The sequence below is a fragment of the Apium graveolens genome, chromosome 3 (genome assembly GCF_009905375.1).
Source record: "Apium graveolens cultivar Ventura chromosome 3, ASM990537v1, whole genome shotgun sequence".
NCBI lineage: Eukaryota > Viridiplantae > Streptophyta > Magnoliopsida > Apiales > Apiaceae > Apium > Apium graveolens.
The window spans coordinates 295,598,710-295,619,028 of record NC_133649.1 but is presented as its reverse complement, the minus strand read 5'-3'; the positions used below and the strand labels follow the sequence as shown (position 1 = coordinate 295,619,028).

At 36.4% G+C, this 20,319-nt stretch overlaps 1 protein-coding gene across 1 annotated transcript; it reads left to right on the top strand.

Annotated features, from left to right (window-relative positions):
• Window positions 1–19,422: 19,422 nt before the first annotated feature.
• LOC141715232 (uncharacterized) lies at window positions 19,423–19,857 on the top strand. The gene has a single exon (XM_074518707.1). The coding sequence runs from the start codon at window positions 19,423–19,425 to the stop codon at window positions 19,855–19,857; it is 435 nt and encodes a 144-aa protein (XP_074374808.1).
• The last annotated feature ends 462 nt before the right edge of the window (window positions 19,858–20,319 follow it).

Here is a 20,319-nt window from a genome sequence, read left to right as displayed (position 1 = left end):
TTCACTTGTAAACTTGGTGATATATAAACCAAGTAGCAGCTAGTAATTAGATATGAATTTTTCCAGAGCTGTTTAGAAAAATCCAGAGAGAAAATCATCTAGTTTGTACTAGGAAGCAGCTGTGATTTAATTCTTTGAATCACAGATTTTCTGAAATAACACATCTCTGGTGGAACAACAAATCCACCAGAAAAGTTGTTAAGTTCTCTGTGTTCTTTACATTTATGTTTGAATACATATTTGTCTGCATTAGCTTCAAGCAATTCACACACACTTGCTCTCAAAAACACTTAGCCTTAGAAACTGCTCAAAACTTGAAAAAGTTTTGAGATTTACATTCAACCCCCCTTCTGTAAATCTCATTGTTAGTCCACTGGGAATAACAATTGGTATCAGAGCAAGCTCTTAACATACAAAGAGTTTAAAGATCTATTCTACTAACATCATGAGTAAGAAGGATATTGGTGTAAAGATTCCAATCTTGGAAAGAGATAACTATCATCACTGGAAGGTGAAGATGCATTTACATCTTCTCTCTCAAGATGAAAGCTACATCAACTGCATTGAAAATGGTCCTCACATCCCTCACAAGGTGGCCACAGCTGCTACTGCAACAGTTGCTATTGGACAGTCTATTCCCAAGCCAAAAGCAGAATGGACTTGTAATAACCCCAATTTTTGGGAAATTTTTGAAACCCTTATGAATAGTGTTTTTGCTGAATGAGAAAACTTTTCATGCCACACTATGTAGGGGTTCTGATATGGATATTCTGAGATTTTATTAGTACTTTATATGGGATATAAGTGTATGTAAAGATCGTCAGAATCCAAATCCGAACACTTTGATTTTTCCCGGAAATACACTAGATACGGAAAGATTTGAGAAAAAGGTAACAGGATAAAAAGGATTTAAATTAAAGGATTATAGGAGAGGATCATAAAAGGAATATAATATATTGAGAAAGGTTAAGGGAACCTAAGTAATAAGATCCCGGGTATGATCCCTCAAACGATAAACGAAAACGAAAGTTAAGCGAACCGTATAACAGATCAGCGGTCATTAGACAAACAATTAGGAAGTTAATCAAAGGGATTAGAGAGGATGATGTCACCCAACCAATGAGAAGAGGACAAGGAGGGAAGGATGACATCATGAGGATGATGCAAGCATGACATAAGAGGGAAGGAAATGTGGTGGAATATTAACCACACAAAGTCAAGGCTACAAAGGGAATTAACCAAAAAAACAAGACAAAAAGCAACCAACCAAGCAAAACAAATCACAAAACACCAAACCTTCCATTTCTTCATGAAGCTCTCGGCTTCTTTCTTAAGAAATGGGAAGTCCAAGCTCCTCCACTTGCTATTTTACAAGGTAATTATCCTAGCTTCTCCTAGTTAAGTTACATACTTCCTAGAAATCTTAGCTTCAAAATCCTTTCCTAGCATTTCCTATAAATCATTCAAGAAGATGGTGAATAGTACTTTCTTGAAATTAATTTTTGTGTTCTTGATTTCTTTGAAAGAACAAGCTTGTAGGAGGTTAGATTAAGGCTTCCATGGGCATTCCAAGGACCTTTCATGGATTAAAAGCTTCAAGGAAGGTATAACTCTTCATGGTCTTAGTTTTAAGTTTTGTTGTTTAGATTTCCTAATGTTTAGATGATGGGTTAGTGTAATCATGTTTAGAGCTTGTTATGAGTAGTTTAGTTGGTGAGAGGCATGATTATTGTGTGTTTAGAGATTGGTTGATTTTGTGATATTTTTGGAGTTGGAAATCTTGGTTATTAGTTAATGAACTTAAGTAAACTCTTAGTTCATAATTGAGAAATAAGTATGAATTGGAAATATTGAATTGTTGGGGCTGTTGTAGTATGGTATGGATGGATGTTGGTTGTATGAATGATATGTGGTTGAATTGTGGTTGTTTTGAATTGGTTTAAAATTGGGAAATCGCGTAAACATAGCCGTCGTAATGTCCGATTTACTTTAGACTGCTTTTGTTCATAACATTAGGACCCGAGAACCCCCTGCTAGAATATGACCACTGCCATGTTTAGATAGCTCATGTTACGAGCTTCGTTTTGATATGTAGTTTGTTCGATTCCGATGCACGGTTTAGGAGAAACGACCGTTTCAAGTAACGGCGTTTCGTGAACGAAACTTTTCCCCTCGCCTTACTTTGAAACATAGGTTAAAGACCAAAAAGGGTTAATTAATGTATGAAACATTTATGGTAAGTGTGCTAGGCAGTTAGTAAGACACTCGCGAAGGAATCGCCTTAAAACTCGTAAAGGTTAAATTATTAAAAATGGTGGAGCCGAGGGTACCCGAGTGACTTAAGCGAATCAGTGAGCGCAAAACAAGCGTTAGAGTCTAAGTTAGTTAAAGTATAGATTTACAAGTGACTTTGGTTTAATTCCAACTTACTTGTTGTTTATAGGTTACCAGACTCGTCCCGAGCCATTCGTAACCCCAGTCGCTCAGGCAAGTTTTCTACCAGTTATAACTGTTGTTGTGATGTAAATATATGTATATGCATTATCTTGTGATAGTGCATGATTGTTATTAGCAAATTCTTGCGATATATTGTAGCATGTGATATGGTATATATGCATGCCTGTTTCATATTCTTGAAATATATATCTGTTGGTTCAGTTGATAATACCTATGCTAGAGGATAGCGGTAACTTGCATATACCCTTAGTATAGGGACCCAAAGGTGAAAATATTTTCTAAAACCGGGAGTCGAGGATCTCGAGTAGATTTTGTATATATGGATATGGATATATATATATATATATTTATATATATATGGTTATAGTTTTCCAAACTGTTAATCGAATAAGGTTTATTCGATAACTTTAACTTTATTTTATTATTGAATATTATTTTGAATATTCATTTGAGGACTTATGACTCCTTTTATTTTAATTATCTGAATATTATTTGAATATTCATTCGAAGGCTTATGACTCAGTTTATATTATTTAATGAATATTATTTGAATATTCATTTGAGGATCTATGACTCCGATTATTTGCTGAAATATATTCTTTATTTTATTAAAGAATAAGGTGTTAATAATCAAACTTATTTTTGATTATTCAAATAAAGATAATACTTTCATATAAGTATATCTTTGGTTATTTAATACTCGTTTCAAGTATAAGTTTTAATACTTCTACTTCAATTATTTTTATAAAGATTATTCTTTATGGGAATATTAATTAAATAATAATATTCGGTCATTTTCTAAATATTCTGGGGACTGATTTACTTCATTAAATCAGCTTTACTCCAAACACTCTTTAAAGTGTTTTCGAGTCTTCAAAATGATTTTTAAAAGTCAGAGTGGATCCCAAAACTCTTTTTTTTATATTTAAGATCTTCCTTTTAAGGGGATTTAAATACTCGCTCAAAACCTGGGGAATCCGGCTCTGTGGTGTATTTTATATTCGCAACGAGGTTGCAGTTTTGGTAAATGAATTGATTACTTGCCCAACGTTCGGGAAGTAAGCCCATCTAATTGAGTCGGCATAAGCGACAGGCCGGGGTACGGTCTATTATTGTGTAAGTGGCTGGGTGGCAGTCCATCAACGTGAGGGGCCGGGTAACGGTCTAGCGCGAGGTCCTAATGCGGCCAGGGTAATGACCGGTGAGGAATTCATCCATCTACAGTAGAAAAGGTTACTTATTGGTATCTTTGCCTGATCAGCAAGATATCTGGTTTATGCCAAAATTCTTTTCCTTTCCAAAATTCATTGGATGTTTCAAACTCTGTTCATACTTTTCATGACAGAGGTTTCAGGAAATGTATGGGAGATATATATGAATATATATATATATCAGAACTTAATGAAGTATGTCATAACTTCATTTCCTTTAATGATATTTTAAAGATGGAATCTATTCAAATCTTGTCTTGTAGTCTCATCTATGTGATGAACTTTTGAAGCTGATTATAACTTGAACGGTGGTAGTTCAAGTAGTATTGGGAAAGATATAAGTATATTGGGGTATTTGGTAACCTCATCTTTTAAACTTATATCTAATTAATAATTATCTTATGGATGACAAAGATTTTCAGAAAAACGTTGAGACAAGGTTAGATATATGAGATCACCTTGCAACGATATTTTTTATACAGTGATACACTGGAACGTTGTGTATATTATGCATGGAAGAGGACTTCCAATATTTTGAAAAGTATATATGTATATATATACTGAATATTTTGAGACTTCATCGCATTAAGATATCAACTTGGTTCATTTCTTTTGACCAAGACTTTCATGAGTACTATGAGAAGGCTCATATATTGTTAATCATTATACATATTATTTTGGTGGGCTTGCTGCTCACCCTTGCTTTCTTCTTTCATCACACAACATCAGATAGACAAGATGAACCGGACCAAGCTCCCGATTCGCAAGAGGTTAGGAGACGTTCCGCAGTTTTCTAGAAGCACTGATGCCGCCATAGCTGAGGTAGGAACTACCAATAGGCTAGGCTTTCAACTTTTGATGTATCAGATTATGTATATTTATGAATTGTAATAATGGCAAAGAAATGTAAATTTATTCAGAAACCTGTTTAAGGTGTATTGGCATATAATTGTGGAATAAAATGACTTGTGATTATTTTTGGATATTCATCTCTGAGACTATAACTTGTGGTGTGTGTGTTTATTGTGGGGTCACAGTACAGAGTAGTTGATTATTTATTAAGATTGGGTGTTGTTAAGGGAAATGGAACTCGTGACGACCCGGATCCCCGACCCCGGATCTGGGGGTGTTACAGAAATGGTATCAGAGCTAAGCGTTATAAACCTCAGAGATGATGGGACGTTAAGATAATAAGTTCACTAAGATAATAAGAACTCTTGCCAAGTTCATAGTCGGGCTACCTAACGTAGTACTGACAGTTAAAACCCTTATGGGAACCCTTATAAATATCGTGATAGGAGCGTAGTTCGTTATCGTATATGGTAGCGGGACTCCGAACCCTGAGGTTGAGGAGCAACATCGCGATGATATTTTATTACTAATTGGAGATCGGATTGTGGATCCGATAGAGTGTCCTAATGCAGGACCGGATGATGTTGATATTGAGGATTTAGCGGTTGAGGATGTTGTCCTAGAAGGGATAGTTGTTGAGGAGGATCCCATGGAGGATCCTGACAGGATTGGATAAAGGACCATTGATGAATTGATGACCATGGTTTGGTCGACTACCAGAGGTAGGATTGGCCGGTCACTACCGGAGGTTCGTTCAAGTTGTAAAGATAGTAGCCCCTTTAACGCGGCTTACTCGTAAGACTGAGAAGTTCGAATGGACAGAGAAATGCGAGAACAGCTTTCAAGAACTGAAGCAGAGGTTGGTGATGGCCCTTATGCTGGCGTTGCCGGATGGAAAATGAGGATTTTAAATTAAAAGATGACCCCAATTATGGGGAGTAGGATGAAACATTTTATACTAAGGAAACAGAAAGTCGAGTAAGGAAAGGAGACCCGAGACGGTGCTCCTATACGGCAATTCATGGACCTGTCTAAAAATAACTTAGACTATTATCCCCAACCACCACCCTGAGGAGACAGTGCGGTGAGAAATTCTTTCAGGACCTTTAAATCGCTAAGCTCTCAGAGTTCCAAGGAACAAGCTGACCCAGTCGAGGCAAGAGCCTGGCTAAAGGAAATATAGGAATCATTTGAGATTCTAAATGATTGACGAATCACAAAAGACTGTTTTTATCACTTACCCTCCTAAGAGAGAGACAACCCGCCGGTAAAAGGCCAAGGAAGGCACGGAGCAAGAGATTATAATAAACTGATTTAAGTTCAGTCAATTGTTTTCGGGAAAGTAATTCCCAAAGATAAGGAGATAGTGTAAAAGCTTTAGAGCCAGAACAAAGGCAGACGAGTATGATAAATTATGAATCTAAGTTGTAAAAGTTATCAAGATTCGTTCTGAGGACACGAATCCAGAATGACGGGATGTTTGAAATCAATGCTTATGTTGTGTTGGTTCATGAAATAATGATAAGAGAAAGGAAAATAAAAAGAAATTGAAGTGGAAAGGAATATAACGGCAATAGAGTTTGAGGTATGATAAGGGAGTTGGGTATGAGGAAACCCTAACGACTCGTAGCAATAGAAATAGAAAAGTATGCATTCGTCAGGATGAGGGTGATTCACCATAAGTTAAAATTGATGGTTGAGGGCATAAGAGATACATATAGTTTATCCCCTGTAAGTTGGGAGGATTCGAGGAAACCTTGAGATAATTCGAAGGATAAATAATGAGACGCGGATAGACTAAGGGGATAAGGAAGTAAGAAATTAGGAAAAATTGGATGAAGGAAGTGACCTTCAAGAAGGAAATATAAGACCGGTGGCTTGATACCCAGAAAGGGAGACGCCAGGTATGAAAGATATCCCAACATTGAGGTGACTGTTGAGATAAACAACAGAAGTAAATAAGGAATTATTAAGAAGAAGTTCACGTTGAACACGACCAATATCTTCCAGAACATCCTTGTTATCGTTACCAAATTAGGCAAGACAAGCGGATAACCGTTGTTATCTTTTGGAGGCCATATGGATTGACCTCAATTTGAATAAGGATGCTATTATGAAGTTAGGTATAGACTATCGAGGTGGGAATGATGAATATGATAATCTATCAAGGAAATATGACTTGATTTATTCGTGGAAGGATGCAGGTACCTTTTAAAGGTGGAATTAAGGATAGAACATTGGTAACTTAAAATGAATCCTAGGGGACTGCATAAAGGTTGGCATGTCACCCTTAATAGGGACAGTATGAGTTTTGACAGTATGATTGGGAAAGGGTTAAGGTAACAACAACCTTTAAGAATCAGTGGAGAAATTTTGCAGAAGTATATAGACAATGGTTCTACTATTAGTAAATGGTATTGTGATATGCCCTGTATCTAGGGAATACAGGAGGAACGATTGAAGGATAACCTTAGAGGTTTTATAAGGAAAAAGGTAATATTCAAAATTCTCAAGAATAGAAATGTGGATAAAGGAAATATGACGTAATTATAATGATGCCAAGTGGGGCACGTGTTAAACCACGAGAAAGTATGGATCGAACCAGTAATGGTCGAAATTGTTCAGGGCAATTAGGACTTAAGATAAAAAAAAATGTTCTAAGTATGATTGAGAGTCAGTCTTGACAGTGATTAGCCTCTAAAGACTGAGGCAATAACTTATGGAAAAATGGTGATATTTTTTTTCCCATCTGATTTTAAGGAAAACATCTTCACTCAAGCAGTGATCGGAAATAAGGTAGAAAATTTATTTGGAGGTGGTTAAAATGACATTGACTGTAAGGAAATTTTACTATCAGGAAAGGCCAAAGAGGTGGCCGACACTTTAAGGGTAAGAGGATAATTATAGGCGCGTGTGCCAAAAGAATACAGTGATGATGGTTAAAAATGTGAAGGTTGAATTATGGTTTGGAAGATTGACATTCCTTCTGATGACTGTGCAATACCCAACCGTAATAGTAGTTGGTAAAGGTTTAATTCGTGTAATCGCCATGAACGGGCTATCTATCTTAGAAGGTCCTATCTTGAGATAATCCAGGACCATGTTTCAAAAAGGACTAGATGAACCCTTGAGTTAATTCTTCTATTTAGGGCGTATGATTAAGAATAGTATTAACCTGCTATCGTTGCTTTGATTGAAACTCTTCTGCACTTTTATCTGCTTCATGTCATGTATGTATGTCAGGATCAGGAGTGTTCTTCATGAATCATGAATGGTGATTATGTTACCTCCTTAGAAGGATTTGGTACGACATGTATGGACTCCGTATGGTTAGCTATTAAGACTTCATGGTAAATGAATGACGACAGTAGGTCAGTGGTGGACCATAGTAAGGCAGCAATGATTCTGCGAGTATTGAGCTGATTACAACCGTGAGAGTTGTATTAGAATGGGTGTTGAGATTGAGTACCACTAATCGGGTCGTGGTAGTGTATAAGTTATCATTGATAGACTAATTAAGTAGAGTATCTACCTAGTGAATAATTATTCTTTCTTATCAATAAGAGAGTCGTATTATTATACGAGGAAGGTTGCGGTGCGAGCATAGAATTCTAGTAACGATGATGTATAGAATGAGATCCCAGATTCGATTTTCGATGTCGAGGGAGTTTCAAAGGTAATTGTGTATAAGCTCGAGGAAGAGCATGGGTCCATAGAATGATGGACGGGATAGCGAAAATATTTAGGCACGTGAAATGCGATGCTATAATACTTGATGTTGATATAAATACATATATGTTTTGTTCTTCTATGACAAACCTCTATAGTTCAGAGGTAGATTCCAAGCCAGATATTTTATGGCAATAAAATTTTTTTATGAATATACAATTCTCTTCAATTTGTTCTTTTCTCTTCTTTTCATTTCATGTAAGCTGAGAAGAACAACCCTTCCAGAAGGGGAGGTATTGCCGAATGACTATCTATCTGTGTGATAGAAGCCGAGTAGGATACCAGCTATTGTTTAATTGCTTGTCAAGTACTAAAGGCTGGCCACCTTCTGTACTAACTATGCGATATAACAAGTGTTCATGATCATAGTGATCTCTCAACAAATTCCTTTACTTCTATTTGATTGATCAAATTTTGGAAAATAGAAACAACTGAAAAAGGAGTAATAAAGTGGTGGTAGTATGCGGAATGGGAACACATTCGTGATACTAAGGTTGACGTGGTTATTAAAAGGTTATAGAACGCTAGCGAGCAAAAGTATAACCAGTATAATATTAGGAACGAAAGGTGATAGCGATTACGAACTGGAAAAGAATGGGTATTGAGAAGCAAAAGTTCTAATGCTAAAAGCTATAATGAGAGTCTGTGCAATAGACTTGAAAGAATTTGGAATGATCATTTAACGCGGATTAAGTTATCTTACGACAATAGATCATATGTCAGTATTGAGGTATCGCCTTATGAGATCCTTGAGGGAAGACAATGTCGATCTCCCTTATGTTAGGATGAAGTTGTAGAGCGCAAGATGCTCGGACCCGCAGTAGTCCAAAGGACCAGGGATATAATAGATCTAATCAGAGGACGGCTGGTAGTAACCCAAGATGGACATAAGAGGTATGCTGATTTGACTCAAAAAAGGACAAAGAGTATGAAATAGGGGGCCTAGTAATGTTATAGGTATCCCCTTGGAAACCCTTGAAAAGGATTGATGAGGTTCGGAAAGAAAGGAAAGCTAAGTCTACAATTTGTTGGACCCTTGGATATATTAAGACGTTTGGGAAGTTAGCATATGAGTTAGCCCTACCCCCGAACCTGTAGCAAGTTCATAACGTGTTCCACGTATCAATGTTAAGGAAGTGTAATTCGGATGCCAGACAAATAGGGGCATATGAGCGCATAGACATGCAACCAGACGTAACCTATATGGAGCAACCAGGAAGGGTATAGAGTAAAAAGGAACGAGTGCTTAGGAGAAGGGTTATCAAACTAGTAAGAGTTTGATGGTAGAACCACAATGTGGGAAAATTTACTCGAGAGTTAGAAAGTGCAATGCTAAGAGAGTATCCCTATTCACTTTCTATCTGATTCCGGGACGGAATCCTTTTAAGGAGGGGAGACTGTAATAACCCCAATTTTTGGGAAATTTTTGAAACCCTTATGAATAGTGTTTTTGCTGAATGAGAAAACTTTTCATGCCACACTATGTAGGGGTTCTGATATGGATATTCTGAGATTTTATTAGTACTTTATATGGGATATAAGTGTATGTAAAGATCGTCAGAATCCAAATCCGAACACTTTGATTTTTCCCGGAAATACACTAGATACGGAAAGATTTGAGAAAAAGGTAACAGGATAAAAAGGATTTAAATTAAAGGATTATAGGAGAGGATCATAAAAGGAATATAATATATTGAGAAAGGTTAAGGGAACCTAAGTAATAAGATCCCGGGTATGATCCCTCAAACGATAAACGAAAACGAAAGTTAAGCGAACCGTATAACAGATCAGCGGTCATTAGACAAACAATTAGGAAGTTAATCAAAGGGATTAGAGAGGATGATGTCACCCAACCAATGAGAAGAGGACAAGGAGGGAAGGATGACATCATGAGGATGATGCAAGCATGACATAAGAGGGAAGGAAATGTGGTGGAATATTAACCACACAAAGTCAAGGCTACAAAGGGAATTAACCAAAAAACAAGACAAAAAGCAACCAACCAAGCAAAACAAATCACAAAACACCAAACCTTCCATTTCTTCATGAAGCTCTCGGCTTCTTTCTTAAGAAATGGGAAGTCCAAGCTCCTCCACTTGCTATTTTACAAGGTAATTATCCTAGCTTCTCCTAGTTAAGTTACATACTTCCTAGAAATCTTAGCTTCAAAATCCTTTCCTAGCATTTCCTATAAATCATTCAAGAAGATGGTGAATAGTACTTTCTTGAAATTAATTTTTGTGTTCTTGATTTCTTTGAAAGAACAAGCTTGTAGGAGGTTAGATTAAGGCTTCCATGGGCATTCCAAGGACCTTTCATGGATTAAAAGCTTCAAGGAAGGTATAACTCTTCATGGTCTTAGTTTTAAGTTTTGTTGTTTAGATTTCCTAATGTTTAGATGATGGGTTAGTGTAATCATGTTTAGAGCTTGTTATGAGTAGTTTAGTTGGTGAGAGGCATGATTATTGTGTGTTTAGAGATTGGTTGATTTTGTGATATTTTTGGAGGTGGAAATCTTGGTTATTAGTTAATGAACTTAAGTAAACTCTTAGTTCATAATTGAGAAATAAGTATGAATTGGAAATATTGAATTGTTGGGGCTGTTGTAGTATGGTATGGATGGATGTTGTTTGTATGAATGATATGTGGTTGAATTGTGGTTGTTTTGAATTGGTTTAAAATTGGGAAATCGCGTAAACATAGCCGTCGTAATGTCCGATTTACTTTAGACTGCTTTTGTTCATAACATTAGGACCCGAGACCCCCTGCTAGAATATGACCACTGCCATGTTTAGATAGCTCATGTTATGAGCTTCGTTTTGATATGTAGTTCGTTCGATTCCGATGCACGGTTTAGGAGAAACGACCGTTTCAAGTAACGGCGTTTCGTGAACGAAACTTTTCCCCTCGCCTTACTTTGAAACATAGGTTAAAGACCAAAAAGGGTTAATTAATGTATGAAACATTTATGGTAAGTGTGCTAGGCAGTTAGTAAGACACTCGCGAAGGAATCGCCTTAAAACTCGTAAAGGTTAAATTATTAAAAATGGTGGAGCCGAGGGTACCCGAGTGACTTAAGCGAATCAGTGAGCGCAAAACAAGCGTTAGAGTCTAAGTTAGTTAAAGTATAGATTTACAAGTGACTTTGGTTTAATTCCAACTTACTTGTTGTTTATAGGTTACCAGACTCGTCCCGAGCCATTCGTAACCCCAGTCGCTCAGGCAAGTTTTCTACCAGTTATAACTGTTGTTGTGATGTAAATATATGTATATGCATTATCTTGTGATAGTGCATGATTGTTATTAGCAAATTCTTGCGATATATTGTAGCATGTGATATGGTATATATGCATGCCTGTTTCATATTCTTGAAATATATATCTGTTGGTTCAGTTGATAATACCTATGCTAGAGGATAGCGGTAACTTGCATATACCCTTAGTATAGGGACCCAAAGGTGAAAATATTTTCTAAAACCGGGAGTCGAGGATCCCGAGTAGATTTTGTATATATGGATATGGATATATATATATATATATATATATATATATATATATATTTATATATATATATGGTTATAGTTTTCCAAACTGTTAATCGAATAAGGTTTATTCGATAACTTTAACTTTATTTTATTATTGAATATTATTTTGAATATTCATTCGAGGACTTATGACTCCTTTTATTTTAATTATCTGAATATTATTTGAATATTCATTCGAAGGCTTATGACTCAGTTTATATTATTTAATGAATATTATTTGAATATTCATTTGAGGATCTATGACTCCGATTATTTGCTGAAATATATTCTTTATTTTATTAAAGAATAAGGTGTTAATAATCAAACTTATTTTCGATTATTCAAATAAAGATAATACTTTCATATAAGTATATCTTTGGTTATTTAATACTCGTTTCAAGTATAAGTTTTAATACTTCTACTTCAATTATTTTTATAAAGATTATTCTTTATGGGAATATTAATTAAATAATAATATTCGGTCATTTTCTAAATATTCTGGGGACTGATTTACTTCATTAAATCAGCTTTACTCCAAACACTCTTTAAAGTGTTTTCGAGTCTTCAAAATGATTTTTAAAAGTCAGAGTGGATCCCAAAACTCTTTTTTTTATATTTAAGATCTTCCTTTTAAGGGGATTTAAATACTCGCTCAAAACCTGGGGAATCCGGCTCTGTGGTGTATTTTATATTCGCAACGAGGTTGCAGTTTTGGTAAATGAATTGATTACTTGCCCAACGTTCGGGAAGTAAGCCCATCTAATTGAGTCGGCATAAGCGACAGGCCGGGGTACGGTCTATTATTGTGTAAGTGGCTGGGTGGCAGTCCATCAACGCGTGAGGGGCCGGGTAACGGTCTAGCGCGAGGTCCTAATGCGGCCAGGGTGATGACCGGTGAGGAATTCATCCATCTACAGTAGAAAAGGTTACTTATTGGTATCTTTGCCTGATCAGCAAGATATCTGGTTTATGCCAAAATTCTTTTCCTTTCCAAAATTCATTGGATGTTTCAAACTCTGTTCATACTTTTCATGACAGAGGTTTCAGGAAATGTATGGGAGATATATATGAATATATATATATATATCAGAACTTAATGAAGTATGTCATAACTTCATTTCCTTTAATGATATTTTAAAGATGGAATCTATTCAAATCTTGTCTTGTAGTCTCATCTATGTGATGAACTTTTGAAGCTGATTATAACTTGAACGGTGGTAGTTCAAGTAGTATTGGGAAAGATATAAGTATATTGGGGTATTTGGTAACCTCATCTTTTAAACTTATATCTAATTAATAATTATCTTATGGATGACAAAGATTTTCAGAAAAACGTTGAGACAAGGTTAGATATATGAGATCACCTTGCAACGATATTTTTTATACAGTGATACACTGGAACGTTGTGTATATTATGCATGGAAGAGGACTTCCAATATTTTGAAAAGTATATATGTATATATATATATACTGAATATTTTGCGACTTCATCGCATTAAGATATCAACTTGGTTCATTTCTTTTGACCAAGACTTTCATGAGTACTATGAGAAGGCTCATATATTGTTAATCATTATACATATTATTTTGGTGGGCTTGCTGCTCACCCTTGCTTTCTTCTTTCATCACACAACATCAGATAGACAAGATGAACCGGACCAAGCTCCCGATTCGCAAGAGGTTAGGAGACGTTCCGCAGTTTTCTAGAAGCACTGATGCCGCCATAGCTGAGGTAGGAACTACCAATAGGCTAGGCTTTCAACTTTTGATGTATCAGATTATGTATATTTATGAATTGTAATAATGGCAAAGAAATGTAAATTTATTCAGAAACCTGTTTAAGGTGTATTGGCATATAATTGTGGAATAAAATGACTTGTGATTATTTTTGGATATTCATCTCTGAGACTATAACTTGTGGTGTGTGTGTTTATTGTGGGGTCACAGTACAGAGTAGTTGATTATTTATTAAGATTGGGTGTTGTTAAGGGAAATGGAACTCGTGACGACCCGGATCCCCGACCCCGGATCTGGGGGTGTTACAGGACTGTTGAAGATATTGAAGAGGTTCACAAGGACAAGAAAGCCATGAACATTCTGTTTAATGGCCTGGATCAAGATATGTTTGACAATGTCATTAACAGCCAAACTGCTAAGGAAATTTGGGATATTGTGCAGCTTATCTGTGAAGGCACTGAGCAAGTTAGAGAAAACAAAATGCAACTTCTCATTCAACAGTATGAATATTTTCATTTTGAAGAAGGAGAATCATTGAATGATACCTTCAACAGATTTCAGAAACTGTTGAATGGATTGAAGTTGTATGGGAGAGTGTACCAAGTCAAGGACTCCAATTTAAAATTTTTAAGGTCTCTACCAAAGGAATGGAAGCCTATGACTGTTTCTCTAAGAAATTCTCAAGATTATAAGGACTTCACACTTGAAATATTATATGAAATTTTGAAGACATATGAACTTAAGATGGAGCAAGATGAGCTGTTGGAAAAGGGGAAGAGAAAAGGAGGAGCAATTGCACTTGTAGCTGACAGTGAGAAGGTTGAAGCCAGGAATGAGGAGAAGACAATGCCAAGTCTCAAAATTGGCACAAGCAAATCAGAATCAAGCAAGGGTAAAGATCAAGTAGCTGAGGATGAAAACAATTCCAGTCAGGATGACTCTGATGATGTTGATGAACATCTGGCTTTTCTGTCCAGGAGGTTTGCAAAGATGAAGTTCAAGAAAAATACAAAATTCACTAAGCCAAACAAAAACATGGTGGAAAAATACAAGTTCAAATGTTATAACTATGGCATTAGTGGACACTTTGCAAGTGAGTGTAGGAAGCCAACCTCTGATAAGAAGAAATTTGAGCAAGTTGATTACAAAAAGAAGTACTTTGATTTGCTCAAACAAAAGGAAAGAGCCTTTCTAACTCAAGATGATTGGGCAGCAGATGGAGTCAATGAAGATGATGATATGGAATATGTCAACCTAGCCCTGATGGCTAATTCTGATGAAAATGAAACTAGTTCATCAAGTAACCAGGTAATTACTACTGATCTCTCTCAGCTTTCTAAAAATGAATGCAATGAAGCCATAAATAATATGTCAAATGAATTATATCATTTGCGAGTTTCCCTTAAATCACTAACCAAGGAAAACACTAGGATCAAAGAGAATAATGTGTTTTTAAGTGATAGAAATGTTGTGTTAGAGGATCAGGTAATTGAGCTTGAAAAGATTAAACTTAAATGCTTGATTGTTGAGAGTGAACTAGAAGAAGCTGTTAAGAAAGTAGAAATTCTTTCTAAACAGTTAGAAAGTGAACAAGAGGTAATCAAGGCCTGGAAAACATCTAGGGATGTTAGTGTTCAGATTGTCAAGGTTCAGGGAATTGAATCATTCTGTGAGGATGCCTGGAAGAAAAACAAAAAGGAGTTAGAATTAATTGATGGATTGTCAACGGATGTGGAATCAACGGATGATGAAAGTTATCCGTTGAAGGAAGAAAAAGAGCATCCATTGAAGGCTCATCAATTAAAACAGGCAAGTAATTTTAAAAATAAAAATCTCAATAAGAAGGATGATTCAACTTTCAAGAACTTTGTCAAAGAAGGAGCTAGCACATCCAAAGATGTCAGTAAGGTGAATATAGGACACATGACTTTAGATCAGCTGAAAAATAGGCTTAAGTTGGTTGAGGATAAGAAGGAAACTAAAAGAAAATCTAAAAGAAATGGGAAGGTAGGGATTAATAAACATAACAATTACACACCTGATAGGTATGCTCCTAGAAAAAGCTATGTGCATTGTAAAAGTGTTAATCACCTATCTGATAATTGCAAATCTGTTAAAAATGCTCCCATGCCTTCAAATCCCTCCATGCCTAACATGTCCATGTCACCTCTGCATGCTATGTCTGTTATGTCTCATCAGAATCCCCATGCATATTTTGCAAACATGCCATATATTAATAATCCTTATTTTACTGCATTTAGTATGCCTCAAATGCCATACAATATGCCTATGTGGAATAACATGTTTGCACAATCTATGCCTTATCAAATTCAATCAAATGTGCTAAATGATTCTGTGACTAACCCTACACTTCAACCAATCACATCTGAGATCAAGGTTGACCCAAAGTTACCTAAGTCAAAAGATGCAGGAGGAATGAAGTCTAGGAAAAAGACTAACAAGGCTGGACCCAAGGAAACTTGGGTACCAAAATCAACTTGATTGATTTTGTTGTGTGCAGGGAAAAAGAAGGAATTTATGGTACTTGGACAGTGGTTGTTCAAGACACATGACAGGAGATTTCACCCTGCTCACAGAGTTTAAGGAGAGAGCTGGCCCTAGCATAACCTTTGGAGATGACAGCAAAGGATTCACTATGGGATATGGCTTGATTTCAAAAGAAAATGTCATCATTGATGAAGTTGCATTGGTTGATGGTCTCAAACATAATTTATTGAGCATCAGTCAACTATGTGACAGAGGGAATACTGTTTCCTTCAATTCTGAAGCCTGTATTATCACAAGTAAGAAGGACAATAAAGTAATTCTAACTGGAGTTAGAAAAGGGAATGTGTACTTAGCTGACTTCAACTCTACAGATGTAGAATCCATTACTTGTCTTCTCAGCAAAGCAAGTCCAGTTGAAAGTTGGCTATGGCACAAGAAGTTGTCTCATTTGAATTTCAAGATAATGAATGATCTAGTCAAAAAGGACTTAGTTAGAGGAATGCCTCTAGTAGAATTCACAAGGGATGGACTGTGTGATGCTTGTCAGAAAGGAAAGCAAAATAAAGTATCATTCAGTAAGAAGCTTGAATCTGCAATTGATGAACCATTACAACTGCTACAATGGATCTTTTTGGACCAGTCAATGTATTGTCAATTTCAAGGAAAAGATATTGCCTAGTGATTGTAGATGATTTGTCAAAGTTTTCATGGGTTTATTTTCTTGGATCAAAGGATGAAGCTAGTGAAATCATTATCAATCATATCAAGCAAGTCAACAATCATCTTGATTTCAAAGTAAGGAATATTAGGAGTGACAATGGAACTGAGTTCAAGAATTCAACCATGAAGTTGTTCTGTGAAGAAAATGGGATCATGCATGAGTTCTCAGCTCCAAGGACCCCACAACAAAATGGTGTGGTAGAAAGGAAGAACAGGTCACTAATTGAAGCTGCAAGGACAATGCTTGAAGAGTCAAAACTCCCAACTTACTTTTGGGATGAGGCTGTTAACTGTGCATGTTACACTCAGAATATTTCTCTAATCAATCAGGAAAAAGGCATGACTCCCTATCAATTATTCAAGAGAAGAAAACCAACTTTAAACTTTCTGCATGTCTTTGGTTGCAAATGCTACATCTTAAGGAATCAATCTGATCACAAAGGGAAGTTTGATGCAAAGGCTGATGAAGGAATATTTGTTGGATATTCTGCTCGAAAATCATATAGGGTCTACAATCTAAGAACCAACATTGTCATGGAATCTGTGCATGTTGTGTTTGATGATAAAAAGATTGATGGACTAACAGATGAGGGACATCATGAAGGACTCAAATTTGACAATATTGAGATATATTGTGATGATAGTGAAGATGAGAATGATAAAGAAGGCATCTCAAGAAGAACTTAAAATCTGCCTTTGGATAATGCACAGAATGTTGCATCCGTTGAAAGTCATAATGCAGCATTCGTTGAAAGACAAAGTGCATCATCCGTTGAAGTTCATAATGAAGCATCCGTTGATCACAGTCTGTCGACGGATAATCAATTCACTTCATCAGTTGATAGATCTCCCAACTCCTTTCAAAGGATCAACAACTCAGGGGGAGTGTCAACCAATCAACATTCTATCTCACATCATGACAATACTGAGGCAACCTCATCTAGAGCTAATCTACCACCTCAAAGGAAATGGACCAAGAATCACCCTTTTGAACTGATCATTGGTGATGCTACATCTAAAGTGCAAACTAGAAGGGCTACTCAAGATGAATGTCTGTATAGTAGCTTTCTATCACAGGAGGAACCTAAGAGAGTAGAAGAAGCTCTATTGGATCCAGATTGGATTTTAACAATGCAAGAGGAGCTAAACCAATTTGAGAGGAACAAAGTATGGAAGCTGGTACTCAAGCCAAAGAACAAGAGTTCTATTGACACAAAATGGGTATTCAGAAACAAGATGGATGAAAATGGCATTGTCATAAGGAATAAAGCTAGATTGGTTGCTAAAGGCTATTCTCAACAAGAGGGAATAGATTTTGTCAGGAGGTACAGGAACAACTTCAGGTGCGCGAGAATGAGAACCCAGGAAATTATTTGGGTTTACCTATGAGAGTTGGTCAAAATAAAAAAGCAGTGTTCGGGTTCCTAGTAGAGCTGTTAGTTCTAAGTTACAAGCACGGTGAATGGGGAATATTTCTAAAGTTGGTAAGGTAAAACTGCTTAAATCAACAGCACAAACTATACCAACATTTTGGATGAATCTGCTACTAATTTCCTCGGATGTATGTGATAGAATTAAAGAGAAGATGAATTTGTACTGGTGGGGGGGGTTGAAGGGAACATGGTGAAATTCGATGGATTAGCTGGGACCGGTTATGTTAAGTGAAGGAAGTGGGTGGGTTTGGATTTCAGAAATTGAAGGAGTTTAATGTGGTAATGTTAGCCAAGAAAGGTTGGAGATTAATAAATAACTCCAATCCACTACTGGTTGCAATCATAAAGGCAAGGTACTTCGCGAACACTGATTTTTTAAATGCAGAATTGGGATCGAATCCTAGTTTTATGTGGAGAAGTATCATTGAATCGCAAGAGATAATAAAATGAGGGTGTAGGAGAAAAATAGGAGATGGTTGAGATACTAATATGTGGATGAGTCCGTGGTTACCATGTATAGAGAATGGTTTTCTTACGAGTAATGCTTATGTTAGTCTTCAGGATGCAACTATCAATGGACTGATGATGGAGGGGCAAAAGAAATGGGATATAGAGGTGCTGAATGATATTTGTAATGAACGTGATAGGAACTTGATACATCAGATTCATGTCCCTAGTAGAAATATTATGGATTTTTGGTACTGGTTGCTAGATGATAAGGGGGAATTCTCGGTTAAGAGTTGTTATAGACAGCTGAGGGGTGAGAGGGAGAGTCATAATAGAGGATTTTGGAATAAATTGTGGAGCTTAAATCGACCAGGAAAGATAGTAAACTTTCTATGGAGGGTATGTTGAAATTTGTTGCCTACAACTATTGAGTTGATTAGGTGTGTAGGTTCAACAGATGTGTTCGTGGTGTCATTTGCAGGTTGAAGATACGGTACATACATTGTTCTCTTGTTGTTTTGCTCGTGACTTGTGTAGCACGGTGGGATTGAAGGAGGTGGTGAGAGTCAAGGAGGGTATGAAGGGGTTGTAGGTGCTCAGACATGTATTTCAATATAGTAACAGGGAACAATGTATTATGTTGGGTGTCATTAGTTGGAGCTTGTGGGTTAGACGGAATGAATGGGTATGGAATAAAAAGAACATGTCAGTTTTTGGTGTTCGGTCTATGGCTTTGAACCTGATATGGGAATGAAAAAACGTTAATGAAAGTGGGGTTGGAGGTATGAAGCTGAAGGAACCATCGATGAAGAAATGGGGTCGACCACTTGAGGGTTGGATAAAAATCAATGTAGGTTATATAGGTCAGGGTAATACGGAGAATATAGGAGTGGCTTGTATAGCTCGTGATGACATTGGAAGATTCTTGGGTGCTAGAAGTTTTAATTATCGGGGGTACACACAGATTAGAGAGGCAGAAGTAGTGGGACTTCGTGATGCATTAGTATGGATGGAAAAATGGAGAACTACGAACTGCATATTTGAATTGGACGTGAAACTGGTGTTGAAGGTCATCTATAATAACAAGGGAAGATCGAACTTTCATAGTATTATAGATGATTGTGTGAGTTTACTTCAATATTTTGAGAATGTGTTAGTTGTGCATGAATATCGATCTTCGAATAATGTAGCTCATATGTCGGCTCGAGTTGCATTTTCTATGACAGGTCATATGGAATGATTTCATACCGCCCCATAGTTTATTCGTTGTAATTTGATTTCGAAAGGATATTAATATATGTAAGTACGATTATTTCAAAAAAAAATACTTTTTATCTATAGGTTTACAATCATGAAACATTAGATTTTTTTCCAAACAGACTTATTTTCAACATGTATGGTTGTTGCTTCTCTCAAAGGAAAATGAATTGTCTTCAACAGTCTCCTCGACCCCGGTGCCTGACAAGCAATTAATGTAGCAAATTTGTACTCAGTTTCACAAGTTGAGAGGGTTACTTTTTGATGTTTCCAAAGAAGTGTCTTCCATGAAAAATATGAACCCACCGGTACTTTTACGATCATCAATATCTCCTTCCCAATCAGTATCTCTATAACCATAAATTTTAAATCTTGTAGACGGAAAATAGGCAAGACCATAGTTAAGGGTAGCTTTGTTGTAAGGGAGAATCCTTTTTGGCACTTT